This window comes from Rhinichthys klamathensis, unplaced genomic scaffold (genome assembly GCF_029890125.1).
Source record: "Rhinichthys klamathensis goyatoka isolate OS25496 unplaced genomic scaffold, OSU_Roscu_1.1 h1tg000050l_1, whole genome shotgun sequence".
Lineage (NCBI taxonomy): Eukaryota > Metazoa > Chordata > Actinopteri > Cypriniformes > Leuciscidae > Rhinichthys > Rhinichthys klamathensis.
Genome location: NW_026606596.1, coordinates 5793664 through 5818650, shown reverse-complemented (window position 1 = coordinate 5818650; position 24987 = coordinate 5793664). Strand labels below are relative to the sequence as shown.

The window sequence follows — 24987 nt, the reverse complement described above, 5'->3', positions numbered from 1 at the left end:
CATCTGCTATAGACAAACAAATAAATCATATAATCATTAGCTGATTAATTGCAACAAATCCATTTACTCAATCCAAGCAAACTTTCATGCTCTGAACTTTTGGTGACCATTCTGTGGACCTCTGATTGTTTCCATGTGTTGTGGCAGATTGTGTGTGGTGGCGATTCATTTGATTACGATAAGCTGTTCTTCTGTTCCACTGAATGTTTACAAGAATACAAAACAAACAATTCACTCATTCATTTACCCCTGCTGTCTGTTCTGAGAGCCCGTCTTTTGTCTTTCTTATTAGTGTCCAGCTGAGTGTGGTCAGTTATAAGTATAAAATCTGTTTATGTTTCAGAGGCCAATAATAAAGTGGGAAAACTGTGAAACAGGAAACAATATAAACAGTTACATATTTGATTTATCATTCCAAAAGAAATGATCGCACTCGAGTAGTGATTGTTAGCATGTTTCTATGCTATTAGACTGTTATGCATGGTTGTCTTTAGAGAAGTATTTCAGGCAATGCGTATATTAACACAAAAATGTGAATGTGAAAAATATCTGTGCTTCTGTGCAAAAATATAAATCTATGAGCATCTAAACGCAGCCGAAATCTAATGGCATCCTTGAAAGACATTCATTAGATCAAGTATTTTGTGCTTTTGCTAGAGGTCATCCAATTAAACAGTCTTTAAATGACCTTTCTAAACTGTTTCACAAGCCATTAAACCCAGCTAGTCAAATATAGTGTCTAAACTGCACTTAGAGCTCTGAAATAACGCTAACACTAATGTTTAACGCTAACCACAACATGTTTTCAGGGTAATGGAGTGTCTCCTTACATGGAAATAATAAGCTAATATGAGCATACTGGATGCAACGGAGTTATCTGTCTATCTGTCATCTTCTCTTAAATCTTTAAACAAGGTCTTTAAGAGGTAATGTTTGCTGGGTGGAGCACACACTGGCTAGCTGTGCTGACACCCAGGAAAGGTAAATAAAACAGGCAAACAGACTTTCAAATGGTGTTGTTTGTATGTATGTGACAGAAAACCCCTTATTTAGCAATTTTCCAGTTTTGGCAAAGGATAATATTTGTGGAAGGATCTCGTAATCCACTGCTCGTGACGCGCTAAGAATTTAGCACGGTCCAGCTGCCGGTTTTGGCTACTCTTGGTCATTTCTGACATCAAATTGTCCATTGATGAGAAAAAATACACAAAAAGATGGACTCTTGCTTATAAAAACATTGACTGTGAAAGGAAGCCTGAGGAATCTGGGCGTCTGTCTCAGTTCAGGTCACCCTGCTGCGCTGGTGTTTGAGAATTCACTCATACAAGGTTCACAGAGACTGCCTGTGTCTCAGACTTCTGGTATGTGACGCAGGAAAAGTCACGATAACACCTACCAATTCTCACATTCATTCACAGACTGTCTCCTGACTGGTGACATCACAGAAATTTGAGGTGTTGAAGTGACCAGTGGAACCTTTTTCACAAACACAATTCCACAGTTATCATATTTTAATTCTAAAAAAGAATTATTTACATTTATAATGCCACACTTTGTGTTATATTCATACCTTTGCAGTAAATTACAAAACAGATTAACACCCCAGACAGCAACATAGTGTCGGCCCAGATCCGGCCCACATCTGGTACACGTGGATTCCACATGGTCTAGATGTGGGCCGGTATTAGTATTTTTGTATTTTTCTAATACAACGGCTGAGGGAGTGACGACAAATTTGACATTCTCTCTTCTGACTGCTGTAATTAATCTCTCTATATTTTTCACTCTTTTGGAAAGTCGTTGCTATTGGAGAAAATGGGAATACAAAACTAATATTTGTTGCCGTATCCCATTCACCACTATAGACGTTTACCCAACTATGACGACTTCTGAACGCCGGAAATATGAGAAGGTTGCCTACCTGACGGCTGGTGTTTTTAATGCCAGACAAGAAAAACACCGTCCCTCATTGAAACCGATTAACCAGCGCAGTCTTTTTGCTTCTCATAATTAAAGAATTCACGTTTGACAGGTGGGACTTTTTGCTTTTTGCTTTCATTCCTTCCATTAGTCAGCAATTCCCAAAGAAGGCATTGAAAGAGTGGGGGAGCGGCTCTGGGACAGGAAGGATCGGGGGAGAGACACACAATGTGGTAATGTCATTAAACCTCAGGGTTGTGGAAATGGAAAAGCACACCATGGGCTCTTTGATCGCTCTCAAATGTCCATCTTTAAACCTGCTTACTGTGGTTGCCACAGTAACATGGCAAATATACAAACATCATGATTCTGGCACAGACCTTTGCATCAAAGAAAACGGGTGTGTGTGGACAGCTGGCACGTCATAAAAGGAGAATTGAATGCTTAAAAACTATTCTAGAGCGGAGAACTTTGGAGAGGAATGTGTGACCAGTAGTAGCAGACCTTCACTTCCCTTTATCCAAGAGATAAAATGATGAGGGAATGTGGGGGAAGCAGAACCTCCACTCGACTGAATTTCCGGATATGACAAAGATATGTGGTTGTTTCTCTAAGAAATAATGCTTTTGAGGAAGGTTCTGGGTAGGATTCTTGATTCTTCTGATGGGAAACAGAGTGGTTTTGTTGATACAGTGTGGAAATTGTCATCCTAAAAAGGCATTTCAAAGGCATATCTGGTCTGTTTCAAATCTAATTACCACAGGCTTGGTTTACTAGCTCTGAACTCACATCTGCACTGCATTTCAGTAAAATCCAAGTGACTCAGCACTGTCAACATCAGTTAGGTTACTAAACTACCATGATTACAATGTTCTATGAGCCCAGAGTGATTTGACGTACCTCAACATTGTTGTTGATGGTACTGATGAACCGGTGGCCAGGGATCCGCTTCTGATTGCACATCACCCCAACATCCTCGCTGTGCCTGCAGTCCGACACCCCAAAGCCATTCGAGGGGCATTCGGCTAAAGATTTTTCTCTTCCTGTGCAATGGACATTGTCTAGCCAAATGCGACCTGTGGAATAAAGAACAATTGTTGGTTTTGTCAATCACCAGCAAATGTTTAAAATCCATTCGACTCCAGTGGGTTAATAAAGGCCTTCTGAAGCGAAGCGATGGGTTTTTGTAAGAAAACTATCCATATTTAAAACTTTATAGACTATAATCACTGGCTTCCGGCAACGGCCGTTCGCGTGTTCATGAGAGAGTCGAGTTCCGGCAGAAGGGTGACCTCTGACCTGACGTATGACATTTTTCTTTAAAACTTCTCATTTCAGACTACTAATTCATGACCGGCGTTTTGTTTTGCCTTGCTCTATACGCTGCACTTCCGCGTTCATCAATTCTCTACTAAGCTTACGATACGCCTATGTCCTACATCGGGTCAGAGGTCACCCTTCCGCTGGAACTCAACTCTCTCGTGAACGCACATATGGCTGTTGCCGGAAACCACTGATTATAAAAACAAAGACCCATCGCTTCACTTCAGAAGGTATTTATTAACCCCCTGGAGTCGAATGGATTACTTTTATGATGGATGGATGTGCTTTTTGGAGCTTCAAAACTAGGACACTATTCAATGCCATTACAAACTGGGAATTTTTTTAATTTAAGCCAGGATATTATTTAATATAACTCTGATTGTGTTCGGCTGAAAGAAGAAAGTCACATACACCTAGGATGGCATGAGGGTGAGTAAATAACGGGAACACTTTCATTTTTGGGTGAATTATTCCTTAAGAGGAACTCTCAAAATGTACTCTCTTATTCTACTTTATCTAATTCTAAAACTGTATGACTTCCACAAAAGGTGAGTTTTTAAACAATATCCTTAAAAAGCACCATAAAGGTATCATTAAAAGTGCTTCACACAACTCGTGTGCTATATTGTTAAAGTGTTCTGAAAGTCTTTGTACAATGAACAGACCGAAATCAGATAAAAAATCAGATCTGCCTTAGATAAATTAATTGTTCTTTTGAATGGGATCTTTTTAATGAATTTGCTGAATGACTCGATCATGAAATGGACTGATTGGGTTCTCGGGATCAACTCAGTGATCCAATGAAAAAATACTTTTATGATGCTCTTTGTAGCTTAAAAGTCCCAGTCTCAATTCTTTCTTTAAAATTTCTCAAAAATGTCATTCAGATTTGAAGTGAACGATGAATTTAAAAAGGCTGATAGTGACACAGCAAAACCTCCTTGGTAAACCGTCTTTAACCGACCTAGTCAGTCTAGATTTAGCTATTTTCTATTGCTTCAATATAAAGTTATCCTTCCAGAATTTCCTCTCACTGTGCATTACATGCTGCATTTGATTTTGCGTACTCAGTGGAAAATGAAATAAAAGTGGTTATTCTTCCATAGGGCTCAATCAAAACCACCCACTGAACTCTGGAGTTTGATTTACAATCTTTGGACAGATTTATTGAAACAAATCATCATGTTTCTTTAGTAAAGAGACAGAGAGATGAGATTATGTCTGCTCTTGACGTTGGATCTTGTTTCCATACTTTTTTAACTGTCTGATTGGTATCAATTACTGCTAATGACTAAAACATGATGGATTACTAATGCATTAAGAATATATGAACATAGTGGATCTTTCAATGGACCATATACGCTTATAATATGCCTATCAGACTGAGTTTTTGGAGTAATTCTTGCCTACCTTCTCCTTGTCCGAACTTTGCAGATGGGGACCAAGCCACAGCGCCCAGGAAGCCAAGCTGCCGGCACGCAACATGAGCCGCTTCCATTGAGAAGTCATCATCACAGACAGTCCCCCATTCATTGTTGTAGAAGACCTCTAGACGACCCTCGTAATGCTTGCGTTTATCACCGGCTAGGCGGAGTTGAATCTTGGGTTGCTGGGATTCAGATTGGGCCTGAACCAGGACCAACAGATTGAAGATGTACAATGCAGAAGAGACCGCCATGGCTAAACTTCCACAAAGACCTGCGAGAGCATTAAACAGCACAAACACAAGATTAATAATCTAACATAAAATAACCTAATTTACTTAACCAATTTGGGACATTATTCATTTGGTGAACTGGATATCAGCATATTCAATGCAGTGTATAATGACCACAAAAACTGATTAGATGAATGCTACAAGGGAGGTAAAGGTCTTTTCTTCACTAATGCAGAGCATGTGTATGACGATGCTGAACTCCGTCTCAATGTCAGTCCTCCCTTCCCCAAATCCTGAGGCTATAGCATGCAGACAGATGTCTAGTGTCTACCTTTTCCATCAATCATCCCAAATCCCAATCATCTCTGTCAGTCGGAGGTTTTATTTGTAGGAATAAGACCTATATACAGACATTATTGATGTCTCACAAAGGAATGCATGTACTGCATTAAAAGCTGCATATATATGCACATTAATTCTGGACTCAAAAAAGACAGCTCAGCATTCAAACAAGAACTATGCCAAATGGTTTCCAGGATGTTTCTAGTTTCTAGAAAAGGCAGCATGGCATTACAACCTCCTTCATTCATACACATCTAACCGCCAAAACCACAGTGGGCATTTTCATAGAAGTAGACATCAACATGGTCAAGATGTTTAACTCCCATACATGTATCATGTACTTTGTGTGAAGTACGCTAACTAAACTTTTATCTTCACGAAATGATGTTAAGATTAGTGACTGAATTAAAGTTTAGCACACTCCTCATCTGTCCACCCAGCAGGACAATTACCCGTAACACAATATCCCATTTTCTGACTTATTCCCTTTGGGATTCTGTTCCCAGATAATTCACTAAAACAAAAAGCTGCCTTTACAGTGAGTCGCTTTATTAATTTAAAGAGACTTTAACGTGATGTCAATCACTGTCCAAACAATGCAACCTCACCCGTTTCAGTGTTGCAGAGCAAGCAGCAGCAGGACAGCACACTTAGATTCATGACATCATTGTTAAAACGTTGTTGACTATGACTATTTTTTTTTGTTTCATTCATTACACATTAATTGTCATATACAATATGCTAATATTCAGAGCCAAATAAGTTTGTACACATTGATAATGCATTAATACTTTATTATACAGAGATAGCCTACAATTAAATAAAAGTATAATTAAAAGAGAGAGTGTGTGTGTGTGTGTGTGTGTGTGTGTGTGTGTGTGTGTGTGTGTGTGTGTGTGTGTGTGTGTGTGTGTGTGTGTGTGTGTGTGTGTGTGTGTGTGTGTGTGTGTGTGTGATTGTGTCATTATTTATATTTCTAAGCTGTAAAGCAATTTAGTTATAAAAAAAAACATTAAACATTGTTGATTTTTGAAAAACAATTTTCTGGGGAAAAATACACATTGCCTAGGTATACATAATTTGTATTTGAGGCGCTAGGAAAGTTGTATAAGGCCTACCTCATCACTTGATGATTACACTTCTTAAGAATTTTATAATAATACAATAAATACAAGCATTTTCAAAAGTCTATGCCGAAACCAACATGAACAACGAGTACATTTCTAAGAACATGACTGCAAATTTGTAACGATTGTTCCTACATATCCATATTATTGGGGTTAAATTCCAGTCATGGCTATATCATTAATCACATTTCGTTATTAATAAAGACATCCAACACAACTACGAAGTCAGCATTTGAAGTTTCAAACAGAATTCGATTCAGTGGTAAACAAATTATTAAATAGGCTACTAAATATAATTTCTGTTTGGCGCCTTAACTTACCTTTGGACAAAGTTTGTTGTAGTGAAGAAACTCTGCCCAGTTACACGCGAAGCTGGAGCTGGATCTGGATCTGGTGCAGCAGCGCTGGTTCTGTCTGTCTCCTGCAACACTTTTAAACCAGTACACGCGCTTCACCGCCTCCCACCACCACTGCAATATGAAACCAGCCATCGCTGACACATTATGAAAGTTACAGACGCCCCGTGTGTGTGTGTGTGTGTGTGTGCGTGCTGCACATGACTGTCGTCATACAGCTGGGGATGCCCTGTAGACCTAGGTGAGGCTTCTCACGACTAACGCTTACTTTTCCATTGACTGTGACAGAACGACAGACGGAAAGAACGACAGACAGGCATGGATGGATGGATGGATGGATAGATAGATAGATAGATAGAGTAGATAGACAGACATGAATGGATGGATGGATATAGATAAATAGATACAGTAGATAGATAGACGGTCACCGTGATTTTGTGAAGTAAGACATGGTCCTGGATCAACATATTTTGTTTACCCTGGATCAACATTCCTGTCCCAAAATGTAGTCCTTACCCAATCCCTACCCCTAAACCTAACCCTACCCATAACTTTTCCCTAAAATCAGAGGGTAATGATAGGTGAATAACACTGATGTTTAAGTACTTCACCCTGGTTCTAAGCCTAAACTTGACATAAACTGTAAACTTGTCCCTCAGATCTGATTGGTTGATTGGAAAGTTGATCCAGGATCAACAACGATGTTGATCCAGGAACATGTGGTACTTGGTGAAATCACGTTCACCATAGAGAGACATGGATGGGTGGATGCATAGATAGATAGACATAGATGGATGGATTGATGGATGGATAGATAGACAACGATGGATTGACAGAGGTGGACAGTAACAAAGTAGGCTACATTTACCTGAGTACTGTACTTTAATACACTTTTTGAGTATCTGTACTTTACTTGCGTATTATTTTTTTCTGGAAACTTTTAACTTTAACTTAACTACATTTGAAAGTCAATTATCATACTTTTTACTCCCCTACATTTCTGTCAGGTCCTCGAGTAGAAAGTAGTAACGCCAGTCAGGGGATGATTTTGGTTGCAGGGGTTGCATTTTGGTTGGAAACGAAAGAAGGGTTGACGTCAACATCCAGCGTCGGACAGACTGTTGGATGGGCATGGATGGATAGATAGAAATGGATGGATGGATGGATAGCTAGACATGGATGAATAGATGGATGGATGGATAGATAGATAGATAGACAGACCTTTGGCGTCATAGGTGACGTCCATATGACATTTGAAATCTTACGCACATGGCATCCTTTAATATAACACGCACTGTTATGGGTAGGTTTAGGTCTGGGTACGGTTATGACGCCTTGGGATCTGCGTCTCATATTGACGCTAAACGATGCCATGTGCGTTGGATTTAGACGAGCGTCACCTGTATGACGCCTTGGGTTCTGCGTCTCATATTGATGCTGAAGGATGCCATGTGCGTAAGATTTCAACGAAATGTCCAAAGCGTCACATGTATGACGCCAAAGGATGAGAATGGGCTGGACAGACAGACATGGACGGATGGATGGATATAAATGGATGGTTAGACATGGATAGATAGATAGATAGATAGATAGATAGATAGATAGATAGATAGATAGATAGATAGATAGATAGATAGATAGATAGATAGATAGATAGATAGATAATCACAATTAACAATTTGTTTTTACTTGGTCATTTATTAGTTTATTCATTAGTTCAGCAGATGCTCATTTGAGCTCAAGTACAATAAAAGAGATCAACACAAAATCTAAGCAGTGTTTAATTAACCCCTGTGTGTGTAACAGCATGAACACACACAGATTATGCTGCTGCCCAATAGACAAAAGCTCATCTATCTATCAGTTACATTAAATAGATCAGAGGAGGCTTTATTTGACATGTAAGACTAAAGGGTTCACAGGGAACTGACAGCCAGTGTAATGAGCAGGACCCCCAGCAGCAGGACAGGGCAGGAGCTCAGGGGCGGGGCGGCACCGTGTTCCCCGTGGCTGTGGGACCGGTGCGGGCCGTTGCAGTCGTCGTTGAAGCAGCATTCCAGCTTCACCTCACCATTGCTCATGTGAGACTTGTCACAGAAAGACTTGTAAGCGCATGACTTCATCACAGAGTCTGCGGTGAACAAAACACACAGATTTAAAGAAACACATCACCCTCAGTCCGAGCATTGCTGAAGGACACGTCAGATTATCCTCGTTTGGTCTGTGCTGTTGGTTGAGTGTGTGTGCAATCCAGCAGACACACAGTATTATGTTAGTAATAGTGCAGACCGGGGCTATTTGTCACAAGAACTGTAGGTTTTAAGTCAGAAGATAATTTACATTAATGTTTTTTTAGCAGTGTTTTTGTATATTGGCTTTAAACACACAGTTCAAAACGGTCTTAAATCAGCATAATTTTTTATGAATTCTGACCTCCAAATTAAAATATATATTTTTATTTGTTTGTTTGTTGCTATAGATGCTGGGTAAACAATTGGAAAAAGCATAATCATATTGACATACAGAACATGCAGACTAGAGTACTTTTCTAACTTTAAATATCAGGTCTTGTCAAGTTGTTGCATATTTTTCTTCTTTTCATTTTATTATTATTTCAGTGCTTTAATTCAATTTAAAAAAAATTAAATGGCAGGTTAAATTTTAACAACTTCATATAGATTAGAATATCGGGGCATGTTGTTGTCACAATAGGTCAACGAGTTCAATTAACTGTGTAATTAACGGTGTTTTGCAGTAAAGGTGTAAATGTTTGATAGCTTTAATTGTAACCAAGTACATTAATTGTATTTCATAAATAATCACACCCTCGGAAATAATCACTTGGGTTAAAACTGTGACAACTAGCCCCGGTTTGCCCCACCATATTAAATTGAAACACCACAGATGTTCAAGAGGGATGTCTCCACCATGTGGTCACTAAGAGAACTATAACAGCAATCTGTCTGTGTGTGTGTGTGTGTGTGTGTGTGTGTGTGTGTGTGTGTGTGTGTGTGTGTGTGTGTGTGTGTGTGTGTGTGTGTGTGTGTGTGTGTGTGTGTGTGTGTGTGTGTGTCTGTGTGTGTGTGTGTGTGTGTGTGTGTGTGTGTGTGTGTGTGTGTGTGTGTGTGTGTGTGTGTGTGTGTGTGTGTGTGTGTGTGTGTGTGTGTACTACTCACTGGGTCCCGTGATAGTAGAGCAGGCATCTGAGTGAGCAGGACACACTGTCGATCCCTGCCGGTTACAATCCTCCATGTTCTTAGCCACACAGGTGTAACACTTCAACCCCTCACCTTCACACACCGAACAAGACAACACCACTGATCTGAGATTATACCACTCCAAACTATGCAAATACTAGTAATCTCTTTACAAGGACTGTATTGAATATATAATTAATAATAATAATAATAATTCATTAAATTTATATAGCGGGTTTCTCTGTACTCAAAGCGCTTTATATATATATGTTGTAAATATGTTACCTGTCAAGTTTGGAAGAATTATTTGTTTTTTAATGTTTTAAAAATGCTCTTATGCTCAACAAGTCTGCATTAATAGAACTGTTTTTATTTTAATATAAAATAAAAGTATTAATCTTACACAAATGTTTGAATGGTAACAGTTTCCACAAAAATGTTAAGCGGCAAAAACTGTTTTCAACATTGATAATAATAAGAAATGTTTCTTGAGCAGAAAATCGTCATATTAGAATGATTTCTGAAGGATCATGTGAGACTGAAGACTGAAGTAATGATGCTAAATTCATGTCACAGGGATACATTACATTTTTAGTTAAATGTATTAAAATAGAAAACAATTATTTTAAATTGTAATAATATTTCACAACATTACTTTTTTTACTGGATTTTTTTATTAAATAAATTCATATATATATATATATATATATATATATATAATTAGGCCTACATTTAATTTGTATCATTACAATTATTAACATTAAAATTAATATATAACATTTATATTAAAATGTGATCATTTATGATACATCTAAAATAAAGAATTTCACATACATTTAATTCATGAACGAAATGAACAGTAAATAAATAAATAAACCATTTTATATAGGCTACATTTAGTAACAGCAACGTGTTGTCGTCAATATTAATAATAAAATAATAATTACATTTAATGTAGAAACACTTACTGCTGTTACAAAATGTATATAAAAATATTTATAATACATCTATCCATTTTAATATTTATATTTATTATAAATAATAGCAATAATAATAAATAACGAAAATGTATATTATATTTGTATAGGCTACATGTATACTTATTATGTGTGCGGGGAAAGAAAATGAATATTCGATTAATATTTGAACAATTGTAAGTATTTTTGTAAAATCTCTATTACAGGAGTATCAACACTCAAAGTAATGGCAGCATTAAAATGAACCATAAAGAAATATGAAAGAAAAAAAAGAACATTTGATTTGGACGCGTTTGGTATTGGTTCTATACAGATACTCACTGTGTAACACAGCGGTGAACAGGACTATTGCGGCGAGGAGAGTCTTCATGTTGAGGAGATGCTGTTTGGAGAGAAGTGCTGAGACAGTGTGAAAGTCTTAAACTACAAAACACCTCAGCGCCTCTCCATAATCCCACAGTGTGCATTCATCACCGGCTTAACACACACGACGCATCTGCATAATTAACTGTAAACCAGGCGAGAGCGAGGATGAACCATTACAGAGGAGAAATGATTCATGATCTGGACATTTCTCTGAACATCTCAACACAGATTTCCTTTTTAAAAATGACTCCAGGACCCATGCAAGTCAAGTACACTTACCAGAAGGCCACAGAATGACACCCGGGAACTTATTATTAACAGTGTAGCCTACTGTACATTTCAATGATTCAAACATTGCATTTGTTGTGTGTTATTTGCAGCACAACACTGTTTTGATTGAATTTACTGCAGTGTACCTGTCCTCAACATAAGGACAATCTCTTTGTGAGTGCACATATTAATACCCTGTCACCAGATATCCCTCTTAAGAAGAGATTATATATGCTACACACTCACAATCATTTCTGTAAAGACAGATACCGATACTGACTGCAACCCAATAACACTTCTTAAGGCATTCATTCAACAAGCTAATTATTTCTTTATTCAGGGATTGCATTTATGCACAAAATATATATTAGTCAACGGGATATCTGTGCAACTCTCTCTTCCACTTTACAAACATTAATAACACAGTAAAAGAACTTCTCATAAAAATATACACAGGTCAGTGAGTACTGTAAAGAACACCAACACGCTCGTGAAACGCAGGCTCGATTTCTCTACACGACCCGTTAACGCTTGGCACACGGATAGCGGATTCATTTGGCAGTTGGATATTCTGAGCAAAAATGTTGCATAAGATAGCACAGAGGAATTGTGGGTACAAAAAAAAAAAAAAAAACAGCCAAAAGAAAGCATCACTTCAGCATTAGGCACGTATACTAGTCGGGCAAAAGATTGTCAATCCTCGTAATGACTTTTGAATGTTTCGAAAATGATTCGGTCCACAGGCATAACTTTGGACAGCTTCTCTGCGACGGAGAGTAAACTTGTGATATTCTCTGTAATTCATGCAGACTACAAAGTGTTTCATACAAAAAGTTTAAGTGCTTTCAGTTAGGTTTGCTTTTGTGCCGTTACATTTTGCGAAGCAAGCATTTGATCGGATTATTATGACCTCAAGCCTAGAAAAAAGTAACCCATCAGAACACCTGGTGACACCAGAGCTGGCTTAATATAATAAATTATGATAATTTGGCACCTATAAACACCCAGAGAGTAAGAAAAACAATGTATGGAACTACAACTGTCTACAAACTCTTACAACAGAAGTCTTGAATATGCTAAAAGCTACTCCGTAAAAGATTATTGCGGGTTCAATACAAGTTAAACTCGACAGCATTTGTGTTGAGTAACACAAAATGTCTTTTGAATCCATACAAATGTAATATAAATCCCTGCTTTTTTCCACCGAGATTACAGTGAGGGACTTGAATGGAAGGGGGCCAATTTTAGAGCAGAAATATGCTTACAATTGTATGGAAGTACTCAGATTAATTCTTCTGTGAACATGTGCATATTATTTAAGCTCAAAAATATTTTTTTTTAGGGTTTTAGGCTTTGTGGGTGGCAACAAAAGTAGGAAAATTGCATTAAACTTTACATAGAAAAGGTTAGCAAGTGATTTTTCACACTAAAATCATATTAACCCTCATATTGTTTCGTCATATGACTATACAGTTGAACTACTTGATATTGTAACGTTTAACATTCACTTTCATTTTAAGTGCCTCACTGTAAACCTGTATTTTTGCTTTTTTTTAAAGACAAGAGGAAATTAATTCATTCATTCATTTTTGTGGTAATCCACATTATACCACCAGTGACGTCAATTGATCTTGAACTTGTACTGAACCCGTAATTCCTTTAAATTTGTATTATGATCTCTAATATATAACCAAATAATTACACAGGTTACAGTATTATCCAATGCAAGAAATGTAACTAAAAAAGTTGTAAATAATATGATTTGCTCCCTCCGTTACAAATAGCAGCAGTGCAATCATGTAAACTATGAACAAGGCCTTTCCACAAACACCTGAACACACACCCGGAGTCTCTCCCAAACACACAGCTGCCATAACAGCCAGCAGAAAGTCATCAGAATGAGATATGTGGGTGGTTTTCCCCACTTTCTTCAAGACCAATGAAACATTTTATACCACCAAAATATAGGTGTAAGTCCAACATCAGCATTTTCTGAATCTGTAAAAAACATTTGGGACTCATATCTTGTTGTTTCTTCCAATGCCTGAGCCAGACCCATGGAAAAGTGACTCCTTTCCAAAAAGGAAAAAAACTAAAACAATGGGAGATCCAGAGGCGTTCTTGGTCGGGGTGGGTTTGGGTCAAAAATGGTGAGGTTCTCCTTCCTTAAGTTCCTTTTAGTCCGTTGTGCCCAATTTTGCAATGAGCTCATCACAAATTTTAGTGAGCTCTTCAATCTCTTGATTCTGGAAATAATAATGTGACTTTTAAATAAGGTTTGCTTGGAAAAAATGAATTGCAACATCTTGATTTGATGTTACAGCATGTGTTATACACATCAGATGTGGGTGAGGATGAATGTGTGAGAGTTTACCTTCTGTTCAAGTGCCCGCTCCAGGGACTCCACCTTCATCAGCTCTTTTCTCAGGCTGGCGTTCAGCGCCACGCTCTCTGCGTTGGCCTTAGTTCGCACCTGAGCTATCTCCTCATTCGCTCTGCAAAAAACGAACGCAGGTCAGAAATCATTCAATATCCCTTTCGCACTAGGCAGTTCTAGGAACTTGGTTATAGGAACTAGGTTTTTCGAGCACTAAATGTTCCCCTAGGACCATTTTCCTGGTTGTATTCGCACCGCCAATAGGAACTCTGAAGTGACGCAACTCTATTCTCCGCCTTCATTAGTTTACGATCCGTTTAACTGTCCTGTTTAATACGTTAATAGATAGAGCTGTTATACAAAGAAAGTAGACCGTATATGAAAAAGTATTAACGTTTGATGTGTTGCTAGCTGAGCAGAAGTACATAATCATGTTTCGCTTAGTCCCCTCATAGTTGCGTTGGATTTTCTCCTTAGCGTAAACATCGAAAGGTCCATCTATCACTGTTTTCCATGTACAGTTAGTTCGTGGAGTAAATATATAAGCTATAAACTGTGTGTACACGGCTTTTTTTTAAATGGTGGGTGCTGGTGTTTCAGTTCATGCGGTGCGAATACACCAAAAAGCTGGTACTCCCGCAATTAGTTATAGGAACTATGAAAAGGCTATGCAAAATACATTGGATAAAAGGTCAAACATGCACATGGGAAACTGACGCATCATTTTAAAGGGGTGGTTCCGGATTTTGGACATCGGGCCTCATTTCCAAGTTAGCCTTAGTGTTTTTTATCAGTGGAGACAGTTTTCAAAAATGTTCATCCAGTTGTTCCAGTTGCATATTCCGCCGGTGCTAGGCTAGCGCGAGTCAACGGTAACTGCTAGCCAGCCATTAAAAACAGTTTTTCCCACTCCACAGTACACCAAACGCAAATAAATTATACCGCCAGACTATCGATGTAAATGTCTGTTAAGAGAATAATGTTAAAAATCAAACTACTCTTGCATCTCTCAATGATCGCAATACATTTACAGGAACTAGTTTCTCAGCAGCGGCGGAATTTTACTTTGCTCCGGTTAGTAGTACTGCACCGAAAAGTAAACACAGAACCGAAGCGCACTACAGTCGGAACTGCCTCTCTCTACCTCTCTCTCTCACTACCTCTCTTGGTTGCCTAGGTAACTACATATCACTCCGCCGCTGCTGTAGACTGTGCTAATAAATACATGGAACAAAGTAACTATTGCAATGCAATGAAAGGGTAGTTTGATTTCTAACATTATTCTCTCAACAGACATTTACGATATTTGCTTTTGGTGTACTGTGGAGTGGGTAAAACTGTTTTTTAATGGCAGGCTAGCAGTTACCGTTGACTCGCGCTAGCCTAGCACTGGCGAACTATGCAACTGGAACGACTGGATGAAAATTTTTGAAAACTGTCTCCACTGATAAATAACACTAAGGCTAACTTGGAAATGAGGCCCGATGTCCAAAATTCTGAACCACCCCTTTAAGGGTCTGTTTACACGACAACGTTTTCAACTAAAAACGGAAGACTTTTTATGCGTTTTGGCCGTTCATTTACACGACAACTGCGTTTTGGTGGCCTGAAAACGCAAACTTTTGAAGTTTTTGAAAACGACACCCTTTTTATTGCAAATAAAGGATAGAGATATTAACAGTAAGAAATAAGGGAGGCATACTGACATCACCACAAGTGGTTATAAGAATTACACAAATCAACACAATATAACATTTTGTCATGAAAAATTAAAGGTTCCTTGTCATCTGTCCAAAGTTTTTTTTTTTTTTTTTTTTTTAGCACATCGTTGTCGTGTAAACGTACCCTAATAGTGAAAATGGTTCTTACTTGTCAAGTTTCTCCTCTGCGTGGATTTTGAGGGTCTGGTAACGTTGTTCCTCCTGCCTCACACGCGTGAGGTAATCCTGAGCGCACTTCTTTAGCACTTCCTCATTCTGATAAGAGAGCAGCAGAATCATCTGTACACATTCACATGAATCGTTTATATATTCAGAATTTTGGAGACTGAAGAAGACATCTTACCTTCTTATAGCCCTCGAGGACGGTCTTCAAGTTTTCGTAGCGTCTGAACAGGTCGGACAGCGAGCGCTCCACCGAGTTGAGGTCGGCGAGAGCCTGATCTCTCTCCAGGGTTACCTGGTGGACACTTTTCTGAGATCCTATGTTCTTTCGCTGGTCATCTTCTGTATTGCGGAAATCAAAAAAAAAAAAAAAAAGATTAGTGCATTGCAGAAATGTGCAAACACTTAACTTTATTCATTATGTTTTTGAACGGTTTTGAGAGGTAGATCACTCACCTATCATTTGAGCTACCGTCTTCTCATACTCATCAACTATTTTCCTAAAGTAAAATCAGTAAATAATGTTAGAATGTTTCATTGTCAGTGAAGTGTCAGTTTCAGTGTCAGATTAAACTCGATGCATTCTGGGAAGGGTTCTAGATAAGGATGTACCTCATTTCAATGACCTCCAGTTTACCCTCCTCACATTTCCTCTTCCACTCATTGGCTTCGATCTCTTTGGCGATGATCTACAGTTACAAAAATGCAACTTTATCCAGTTCGACTTTTAAATTCAATTTAAAACTACATTAAAATGCTACATTAAACTATTCCAACTAATTGGATAGCAAAATAAATAAATAATAATAATGTAAAAAATATGTCATTAAAAACAAAATAAATGTAACCATTTTTATTTAGTTTATTTGTCATTTAATGTGTTTACATGTACTGAATATTGTGCCGGACTGATCTTAGGACAGTAGAAACAGGGCAGGTGTTTGAGTGTTACCTCTTCTCTGATCAGCGTGAGCACTGCTGCTTTATCCATCTCACTGAGAGGGATTGAATCCAGCCCAGGACTCGTCTTCGTTATGGTCTCGCTGTCTGAAAGGCTCAGAGAATGACTCTCACTCTGCAGAACAAGCACAATCAGAGAAAAACTTTAGGAACCGTTTCCTTTTGAAATTGATTTATTATACCAAATGTTCCTATCAATAATAATAGTACTATATGGCAGCATACATAATACCACATTTTTCTAGGAGATGAAATAATGACTACGCTCTTTCCTCTGACCCAGTTATTAGCTTGCCCTTGAACAGATTAAATCTTGTGGACATCACTAATCCCCTTAAAGGGTTTATAATTATGAATCTCTGTCATGCAGATATGGCACCTCTGCTAGTAGCCTAGTGTGTTGAAGATAGTCATACAGAATTTAAAGGAATGCCATAGATACTAATCAATCAGAACTTACCGAAGAGGAGAGGTCCTTCTCATCAAACCGGTCTGTTATCCCTACTGGCAGATCTGATTAAAAAGAAAGGCAGATTATTACTGATTTGATTAGCCTATATTGTAACAATTTCCTAGGATTTTATAATCGGTAAAAAAGTATATCGGTAACACTTTACAATACGGGTGCACTAATAAGCATTAATTCATGCTTAACTAATGCACAGATAATACTGAATTAATGTGTAACTAATGATTATCTAAGCTATTCATTAATGATTACCACATTAGGAACTAATTAAGAGTCTGTATGGTTAATGTATTAGTTCATACATGAATTGCTATTAATTCAATGTGTCATTGATGTATTAATTCCTTAATAACATATTTTATTAACTAATAGTGTAAATTAATGTGTTAATTACCAGCAATGAGCAAAGCTATGCTATCTTCAACTTCCAGTTGTCTGCTTTAATTAATCATTACTAATGATTTGCAAAGTATCATTATGTAATTACTTTACTTGTTGAGGCACATCGTTATTAACTAGACTAGTTAATAACGATGTGCCTCAACAAGTAAAGTCATAACATAATGATACCTTTGCAAATCATTAGCTAATGATTAATTAAAGCAGACAACTGGAAGTTGAAGTGCATAGCTTTGACTAATTGTGGTAATTAACACATTAATTTACACTATTAGTTAATAACATATGTTATTAAGGAATTAATACATAATGACACATTGAATTAATAGCAATTCATGTATTACTTAATCTATTAATCATATAGACTCTTTATTAGTTGCTGATGCAGTAATCATTAATTAATGGTTTAGTTCTTCATGAATCATACATTAACTCATGATTATCTATGCATTAGTTAAACATGAATTAATGCATATTAGTGCACCCGTATTGTAAAGTGTTACCAGTATATCTACTTTGCCAGTGGACAAAAATGTAAGCCCTATTTGAAAATATGTAAACCGTTTATAAGGGTCTCTCTAAAGGAAATAGTAAGATTTCAAATCATTCATAAAGTATCCACTAGAGGGCAGCACAGGCTACTATAGCGAAATGGTATCACTTGTATTCAGATCAAAAGCGAGTGCAGCGTTCACTTCTTTATTCTAATTTAAATGTATCTACCCATAACTACAAATTTTAATGAAAGTGAAAGAAGAAACGGAGAGAAAGCTCTTTCTTTATGCAGGCATTATCTAAAGAGACAACACAAAACGGCATTCGTTTGTAAAAATGGTAAAACAATATTCAGTGGGATCTAATGAAGGGCGGGACTTAATTGTATCCTCTGCGATTTGATTGGATCGTGCGAAGGCTGTGTTATGGTTGTATTGGTTATTCGCTTCCCGCTCCAAGACACGACGTCAGCAGCAAAATATAAAAGTAAGTTTCTAAAGCTGATAAATTTATATTTTTATGAAAGCATTATGTATTATAAGCATTATGAAAACATTTTTCTTTCAAATAATCTGTCTGCGTGATTTCACATTATCTTTGGTAACCGCAGGGACATATTTTTTTCAACATCTATGATGACAGGACCACTGTTTAATCAACTTAATGAACTTCATAATCTTGCCAAACTGCTGCTCTCTGGTGGCTCAAAAATAGGATTGTCTGGAACTGTTTTTGTTTACTGGGCAAATTAAAATGGCAACAGAACAGAGGACTCTTCCTGAGAGAGAGAGAGAGAGAGAGAGAGAGAGAGAGAGAGAGAGAGAGAGAGAGAGAGAGAGAGAGAGAGAGAGAGAGAGAGAGAGAGAGAGAGAGAGAGAGAGAGAGAGAGAGAGAGAGAGAGAGAGAGAACTGAACTGAAGCTAGCTGAACAAGTAAGTCTGTTTCCCATACAATGCCCCCAAACTGTCTGATCTAACAGAGCAGTGCTTGTTAAACCTCATTAGTGACAGATTGACCCAGTCTCTAATGATTATTGATTTATTATCTGAGAATAAACACTGCAGTACTACAAGTAGAACAGAATGAGCAGTTACAAGCCTCACCATCTGCAGTCTTGGTACAGGTGGTTGTTTTGGTGCAGTCTGAAAACTCCTCTGGCCCGTCCTTCTGGCCCATGACAGTGGAGGCTAACTTCTCCTCATCTGTGGCGTGATGGACGCGGTGAGGCAGTTTAGACGCAGGATCCTCCTGCACGTCCTTCTCCTGTGAATAAGAAAGCAGATAATAATGTTGTACATATAGACTTGACAAACTTAAAACACTTGATATGTAATGGTAATACTTAACAGATTTTGCACTGAACAGTGATTTTCCCTGGCTGCATACAAAATAGCACTGTAATTCAGCTTTAAACAGGCAAAATATTTGAACAGTCTAAAAAATCAGTCACAGCCCTCAGACTCTGTTCTCCACATAGAGCTTTAAACTCTCTGGGACAAAAGCGTAGGCGGACACCGTGACCTGTTTAGGGAACCGCATCCTATTTCAGTTTGCGTGGTGCACACACACACACACACATTGTGTTTTCATGTTTAAGGGGGACTTTCCATAGACATAATGGTTTTTATACTGTACAATATCTTCTATCCCCTTACACTAACCCTATCCCTAAACCTATACCCATCACAGAAAACTTTCTGCATTTTTACATTTTCAAAAAACATCACTTAGAATGATTTAGAAGCTGTTTTCCTAATGGGGACCAAAACATTTCCCCACAAGGTCAACGACTTTGGATATTGCCATCTTTGTGGGGACATTTCGTCCCCATAACTTAGGGTTTACTGAGCCACACACACAAACAATGACGCACACTAGTGTCCTGGTTCAGAGAGAGCAATAATATAGAGATATTGTATTTCAAGAGGAAGGTTTGTTCAGAGTGGGTTAATGGGAGAAAGAGAGAGACTGTGAGGGAACATGAAGGAGGGTGTTTGCTGAGTCACTGCAGTAACCACAAGGTCCAAGACAATACAGCAAATCTTTGTATAATATTGCTTATGCTTTCATAGTCATGTACATACAAAAGCACACACATATATACAGTAATATGCACAGATACAAATACAGAGATGCACGCATGCCCACACAAAACAAGATGCATACTCTTATCTGTTGGGCAGTACTGAAATCTTACCTGATTGCAGACATCCAGAACCAGGGACTGATTCTCATACTTATTTACTTTACACGAGTTCCTGCAGAAAAGAATATTGACAACATCAGAGTATGCGACCAAGAAACATTGGAATAACTTTTAGCAAAAACTTCCCTCATAGTTGCAATAATACAGATAGTATCAGAGAGAACAATACACAGGCTGATTAATCACCATTTGGTGATATTTTGCCCACGACACGTTTAAGATATTTTGTCAAGGCATAATGCACATTTTATTCTTTTAAACATTTGAGTGAACTAACTTACTTTTAGCAATTTTCTTGACATCTTGGCATAATTAAAAGTGCACTAAATATTTTTCATTTATTTCCATAAACGTGTTTAAAATTATGCACACTAACATCAGATTAAAAACTCCAGTTATATTAGTGCATTATATCTAAATAGCCTATACACGTCAACATTATGTTGGCCATCCAGCCTGTTTTCTTGGTATTGGCATCTATTGAACAACTCACTGGCTATGGTTAACCATTCAGAAATAGGGATAGTCATTGTATCCTACAAAAAAAAACAGTTTAGACCATTTAAAACAGAGCCTGCATATCTACATTGTGCTTGATATAACAACTGTTTAGTATATAGAGCACCATGAGAGGGTCAAATCTGAAAATCATTACAAAATGCCCATGGACTAAATCAATACTGTCTGCATGAACAGTCAGAATACAATAAAATAAATAAATGTACACATTCTGCCCTAGTTAGTTTGGAGGACTGATACTGCACATGATTTGGAGCAAGAGGGAAGTTCAGCCTTGAACTGCGCTCATGACGTGCAATGGGACAGAAGAGATAACATTGAAAGTACAGGAAAAGAGGGCAGGAGAGGATACTTACAATAGAAAACAGAGAAACCGCACTTGCTCAGTGGTCCTGAGGACAGTATGACAGGGACAGGGGAAGGAGGGAGGGAGCAGACACAGAGAGGAGGGGATGTTGAGAGGGGACGTGCCATAAGACATTAGAGGCCGAGATAGAAGCATGAAGAAAACAAGTAGGAGTGAGTTTAAGCTTCCTGACTTTCACAAACAAAGATGAGTTAGTTTGTCGAAGGGATGCCATAGTTAAGTGGAAAGTGGGAATCGTATACACTGGGACAGAGTAAACAAGACTACCATAAATTTTACGACTGTGAACTACCACATACGATTGCACCACATGAAAGATGCATGATTAGACAACAACTGAGATGTTGAAAAGGCAGGGTAGCATTCCAACAATAAACACAAAAGTGAAAAGTAGGTGTGACTGATGTGTTTATCATGCTTAGTGGGTGAAAATCACTCCTGTTTGTTAATAGACACAACAGAAAGCCACAGATGCAACACACAACATACTTTTTGCCTGTCTGTCTAGCATAACTGCCACTCACGTGATGATCCTGTCTTTGTTTTTCTTCTGAGACTGTCCTGTTTGCTTCCTCTGCTCCAGAGTTTCGTCTGGTTTGTGTTTGTCCATTAGCTTCTCAGTCGTTGTTTTAATTGTGTCACTTTCACCTAAGGTCTTTGATGGCTTAAAAGGATCAATAGAGTCATCAAAACGATCAGGGTCAAAACTATATGATCCTTTAGGGAGTGTTGCCGAGTTGCTAAGTTTACCGTTCCCACCAAAAGGATCAAAGTTGGGATCATCCCACTGACTTGGGTCAAAGTTGTTGGATTTCTTAGGAATAGGAATGTCATCAACGTTCATTGGAGTCACATTCTCAGATGGTGGTTGGTCTTTTTCTGATGAAGTCTCCGGTGGTAGAGCTGCTGTTTCTGGTTTTGGTCGCAGTTTTTTTGGAGTAATCAGCTTGCTGCTTGTCTTTTTTCCAAACTTCTTGGGTCTCTTGGCTTCAACATCATCAAGTCCAAACTCCAACATTACTGGCTGTGCAGGCATTTCCTCCAACTCTGATTTAGTAGTGGGATTGGCAGGTGGAGAGTTCTGCAACTTGGCCTCTTCAGTTGCAAATGTATTCATGGTGTTATCAAACTGTTTAGGGTCAAAGTTGCAGCTCCCCTTCGGAAGTATCGGAGGATTGTCGTCCACTTCGTTGGGGTCTACGCCATTCAGTGGGGCCTTCACCTTGAGGGAAGGAGGTCTAAGCTTGAGGGAATTAGTGTGTGGTTTGGAGGACAATTCTTCAATGTGACCATTGCAGATGTTGGCATCATCTGTTGTAACAGCTTCAGCAGGATCAGGCTGGTCCACATCCATGTCAGCAGAGGAAAGCTGGTTCCTGGATTTCAGGGTCGGGCTGGGGTCCACACTGTTCTGGCGTACGACCAGGGCAGGTGCATCCTCAGGAAAACGCTCATCCAGGGTCAAGTTCTGGGCTTCGGATGTAATGGAGGTCAACTGATTCACATAATCTTCTGGGAAACCTGTTGAGAGTAGAAGAGGTAAAACATTTTTTATCATGGTCTATATAATTGATAGAATTATCCTTTTGAAATATGTAATAATGTGTTACAGGATAATGCAATATGTTCCCCTAATATCATCTTTGTTGTATTTTCAGAGTGTTTTCACTTTTCCTTTCATATGTTCTTAGAGCACATACATACAGTATGCTCTATTGTTAAACCTATGGAGGATATTTGAAGAACAGACTTCCTTGCGTCAGAAAAGACAGGAAATGCTCCACTCAGGATGCAAAGAGTTGAACAATTATAGTCTTCTCTTCCCTGTCTCCAACAGGCAAAAATAACTCAACCTCAAGCAACAATCAGCCATAAAAGTGGGCTAGATGTTTCATCACACCCATTTCTGATTTACTGAAAAGAAGACTTGGCCTTTCAGACACGTCCTGGTTTTGCCGAGTTAGACGCGTTCCTGGCTGGGTCAACATATTTTGTTGATCCTGGAACAACATTCCTTTAAGGAAATGTAATGCTAACCATATCCCTATAAATCTAACCCTAACCATAATTTATACCTAAAATCAGAGGGAAAAATGGTGAACAATACTGATCTAGAAGCACCTAACCCTGGTTGTAAACCTAAACTTGACATAAACTTTAAACTTGTCCCTCAAATCTGATTAATTGATTGGAATGTTGTTCCAGGATCAACTAAGATGTTGATCCAGGAACATGTCGTACTTGGTAAAATCAGGTTCTGTGCCTCGGTGCCAAAATACGAAGAAAAAAACTGCCTCTACAACTGCATTTCAATCCACTGTAACAAGAGGATACCTGCTGAACAAGTCACAATTCAAGCATCTACGTGTGAAATTGTCAATAGTCTTAAAGTAGTCATTTTGAAACAATTCCCTTTAACCAACAGTTTTCCTGGCAGTCATCACTGAGTTTTGATGCAACAGTCTGTTGCTAAGAGAAAGGAGGAGACAGTCTATTTATAAATAAGATGTATGACTTTGTGCTGACCTCCAATTGAGATGGCTTTGAGAAGTACTAGCTGTTCAAAATATTTACATGCAGGAAAGAACATGTCCAACAGGCGACTGTATCAGAGTTGAATTTGTGAATTCTGTTACCGTTCCAACATTCTGACATTTGTGCTAATGTGGGCAACATGAGTTTGAGTCTGTTCGAGTGATATTCTGTAGTGGTTAAGGCTCAAGGGTGCTATCTGAAAGGTTAAAAGTTTGATCCCCAGAATGAGCAAGCCATAAGCCTTAACTATTGTACTCTTAAGTAAGGAGTATACCTTAACCAAAGACTGCTCCTGACTAAAAGGTTCTTAGCACTGTTCTAGGGTAACATCACATGAAAAATCACATAAACAAAAACAACTTTTAGGCTAGTAATCTCTTAACTGTAACACAATGATTTCTACTGGACATCTAAAAAGAGGAACTTGAGCTTCACGAACTAGCATTATAAATACAAGTTTGTGAAGCTCAAGTTCCTCTTTTCATGTATGAAATAAACACAACTGCAGCCTTCAGCATTGTAATGACAATATTCAACCCAGAGAGCACAGACCTTCCATGAGTCCTTTCCAATGTCTACGCCCAATCTTCCTCCTCCTTTCGCCAAGTTCTTGCTATCTCTTACTCTTTGTGTCTTTTCCACACATCTGGTACTACGATGTCCTTCACTGTTAAATGAGATGACAGACAGCCCTTCCCATCGAGGACACAATGCACTCTGATCAGCACTTTCTCTACAGCTGCTCTTGTCATCATTTCCAGAGGTCAAGACTCCTCCTCAACATGTTGTTTTAACTTAAAAAAGTAAGTGTTTGTTCTGCCTTAATTTTAAGTTTAGTCAACTCAAATATCCAAGTTGTCACTTAGAACAATTTAAAATTTCAAGTTGACTAAACTTAAAATTGGAAGGCAGCACAAATACTTACTTTTTAAGTTGAAACAGCTGGGTTTTTTTTACAGTGTATAGGGCGAGCTAATTTCTGCAATAGATAAACCTCTTGGCAGATATGAAGTACACCATGTAACTATGCATTCTATGACCTTTTTTAAGAACAGGAAGTTTTGAATGTCGTATTTACCATCTGTCAATTTAGGGCCTTGAAATAGGACCTTATATTGGGTATATGTGGTATCTGAAATGTATGTTTGTACATCAGATAAAGGTGTCTGCTAAATGGAAGACTACTAAAAATTGAGTTCAAGCTGTTTCTATGACATAAATGTTATTTTGAATGTTATCATG

General features: G+C 38.2%; 3 protein-coding genes across 7 annotated transcripts in view; all 3 read right to left on the bottom strand.

The window, feature by feature from the left end:
- Positions 1 to 6835, bottom strand: part of loxl2a (lysyl oxidase-like 2a) — a 30149-nt gene extending 23314 nt beyond the window's left edge. Inside the window, exons 1-3 of one of the 2 annotated variants that reach the window (XM_056247914.1) lie at positions 6690 to 6835; positions 4654 to 4941; positions 2821 to 2996 (exon numbers count right to left, since the gene is read on the bottom strand). In XM_056247914.1, coding sequence (XP_056103889.1) covers positions 2821 to 2996; positions 4654 to 4921 — 444 coding nt within the window. In that variant the 5' untranslated portion in view covers positions 4922 to 4941; positions 6690 to 6835. The remainder of the gene's footprint in view (positions 1 to 2820; positions 2997 to 4653; positions 4942 to 6689) is intronic. The other variant, XM_056247915.1, reaches the window with a different exon arrangement.
- A 1574-nt stretch (positions 6836 to 8409) lies between these two features.
- Positions 8410 to 11345, bottom strand: si:ch211-113d22.2 (urokinase plasminogen activator surface receptor). Of its 2 annotated transcripts, none has more exons than XM_056247597.1 (3): positions 11221 to 11345; positions 9902 to 10042; positions 8410 to 8856 (listed from the first exon to the last, which is right to left on the bottom strand). In XM_056247597.1, exons 1-3 carry the CDS (start codon positions 11267 to 11269, stop codon positions 8642 to 8644), a joined length of 405 nt encoding a protein of 134 aa, XP_056103572.1. In that variant the 5' UTR covers positions 11270 to 11345; the 3' UTR covers positions 8410 to 8641. The 2 variants fall into 2 exon arrangements, with proteins under 2 accessions (XP_056103572.1, XP_056103573.1); XM_056247598.1 differs by having other exon boundaries at positions 9902 to 10015; positions 11221 to 11330.
- A 506-nt stretch (positions 11346 to 11851) lies between these two features.
- The window catches only part of tacc1 (transforming, acidic coiled-coil containing protein 1), a 29536-nt gene continuing 16400 nt past the window's right edge, over positions 11852 to 24987 (bottom strand). For all 3 annotated transcript variants that reach the window (XM_056247894.1, XM_056247895.1, XM_056247893.1), the window contains exons 3-13: positions 21735 to 22731; positions 20316 to 20376; positions 19222 to 19381; positions 17216 to 17268; positions 16748 to 16870; positions 16408 to 16484; positions 16252 to 16295; positions 15977 to 16137; positions 15782 to 15888; positions 13910 to 14030; positions 11852 to 13781 (exon numbers count right to left, since the gene is read on the bottom strand). In XM_056247894.1, coding sequence (XP_056103869.1) covers positions 13713 to 13781; positions 13910 to 14030; positions 15782 to 15888; positions 15977 to 16137; positions 16252 to 16295; positions 16408 to 16484; positions 16748 to 16870; positions 17216 to 17268; positions 19222 to 19381; positions 20316 to 20376; positions 21735 to 22731 — 1973 coding nt within the window. In that variant the 3' untranslated portion in view covers positions 11852 to 13712. The remainder of the gene's footprint in view (positions 13782 to 13909; positions 14031 to 15781; positions 15889 to 15976; positions 16138 to 16251; positions 16296 to 16407; positions 16485 to 16747; positions 16871 to 17215; positions 17269 to 19221; positions 19382 to 20315; positions 20377 to 21734; positions 22732 to 24987) is intronic.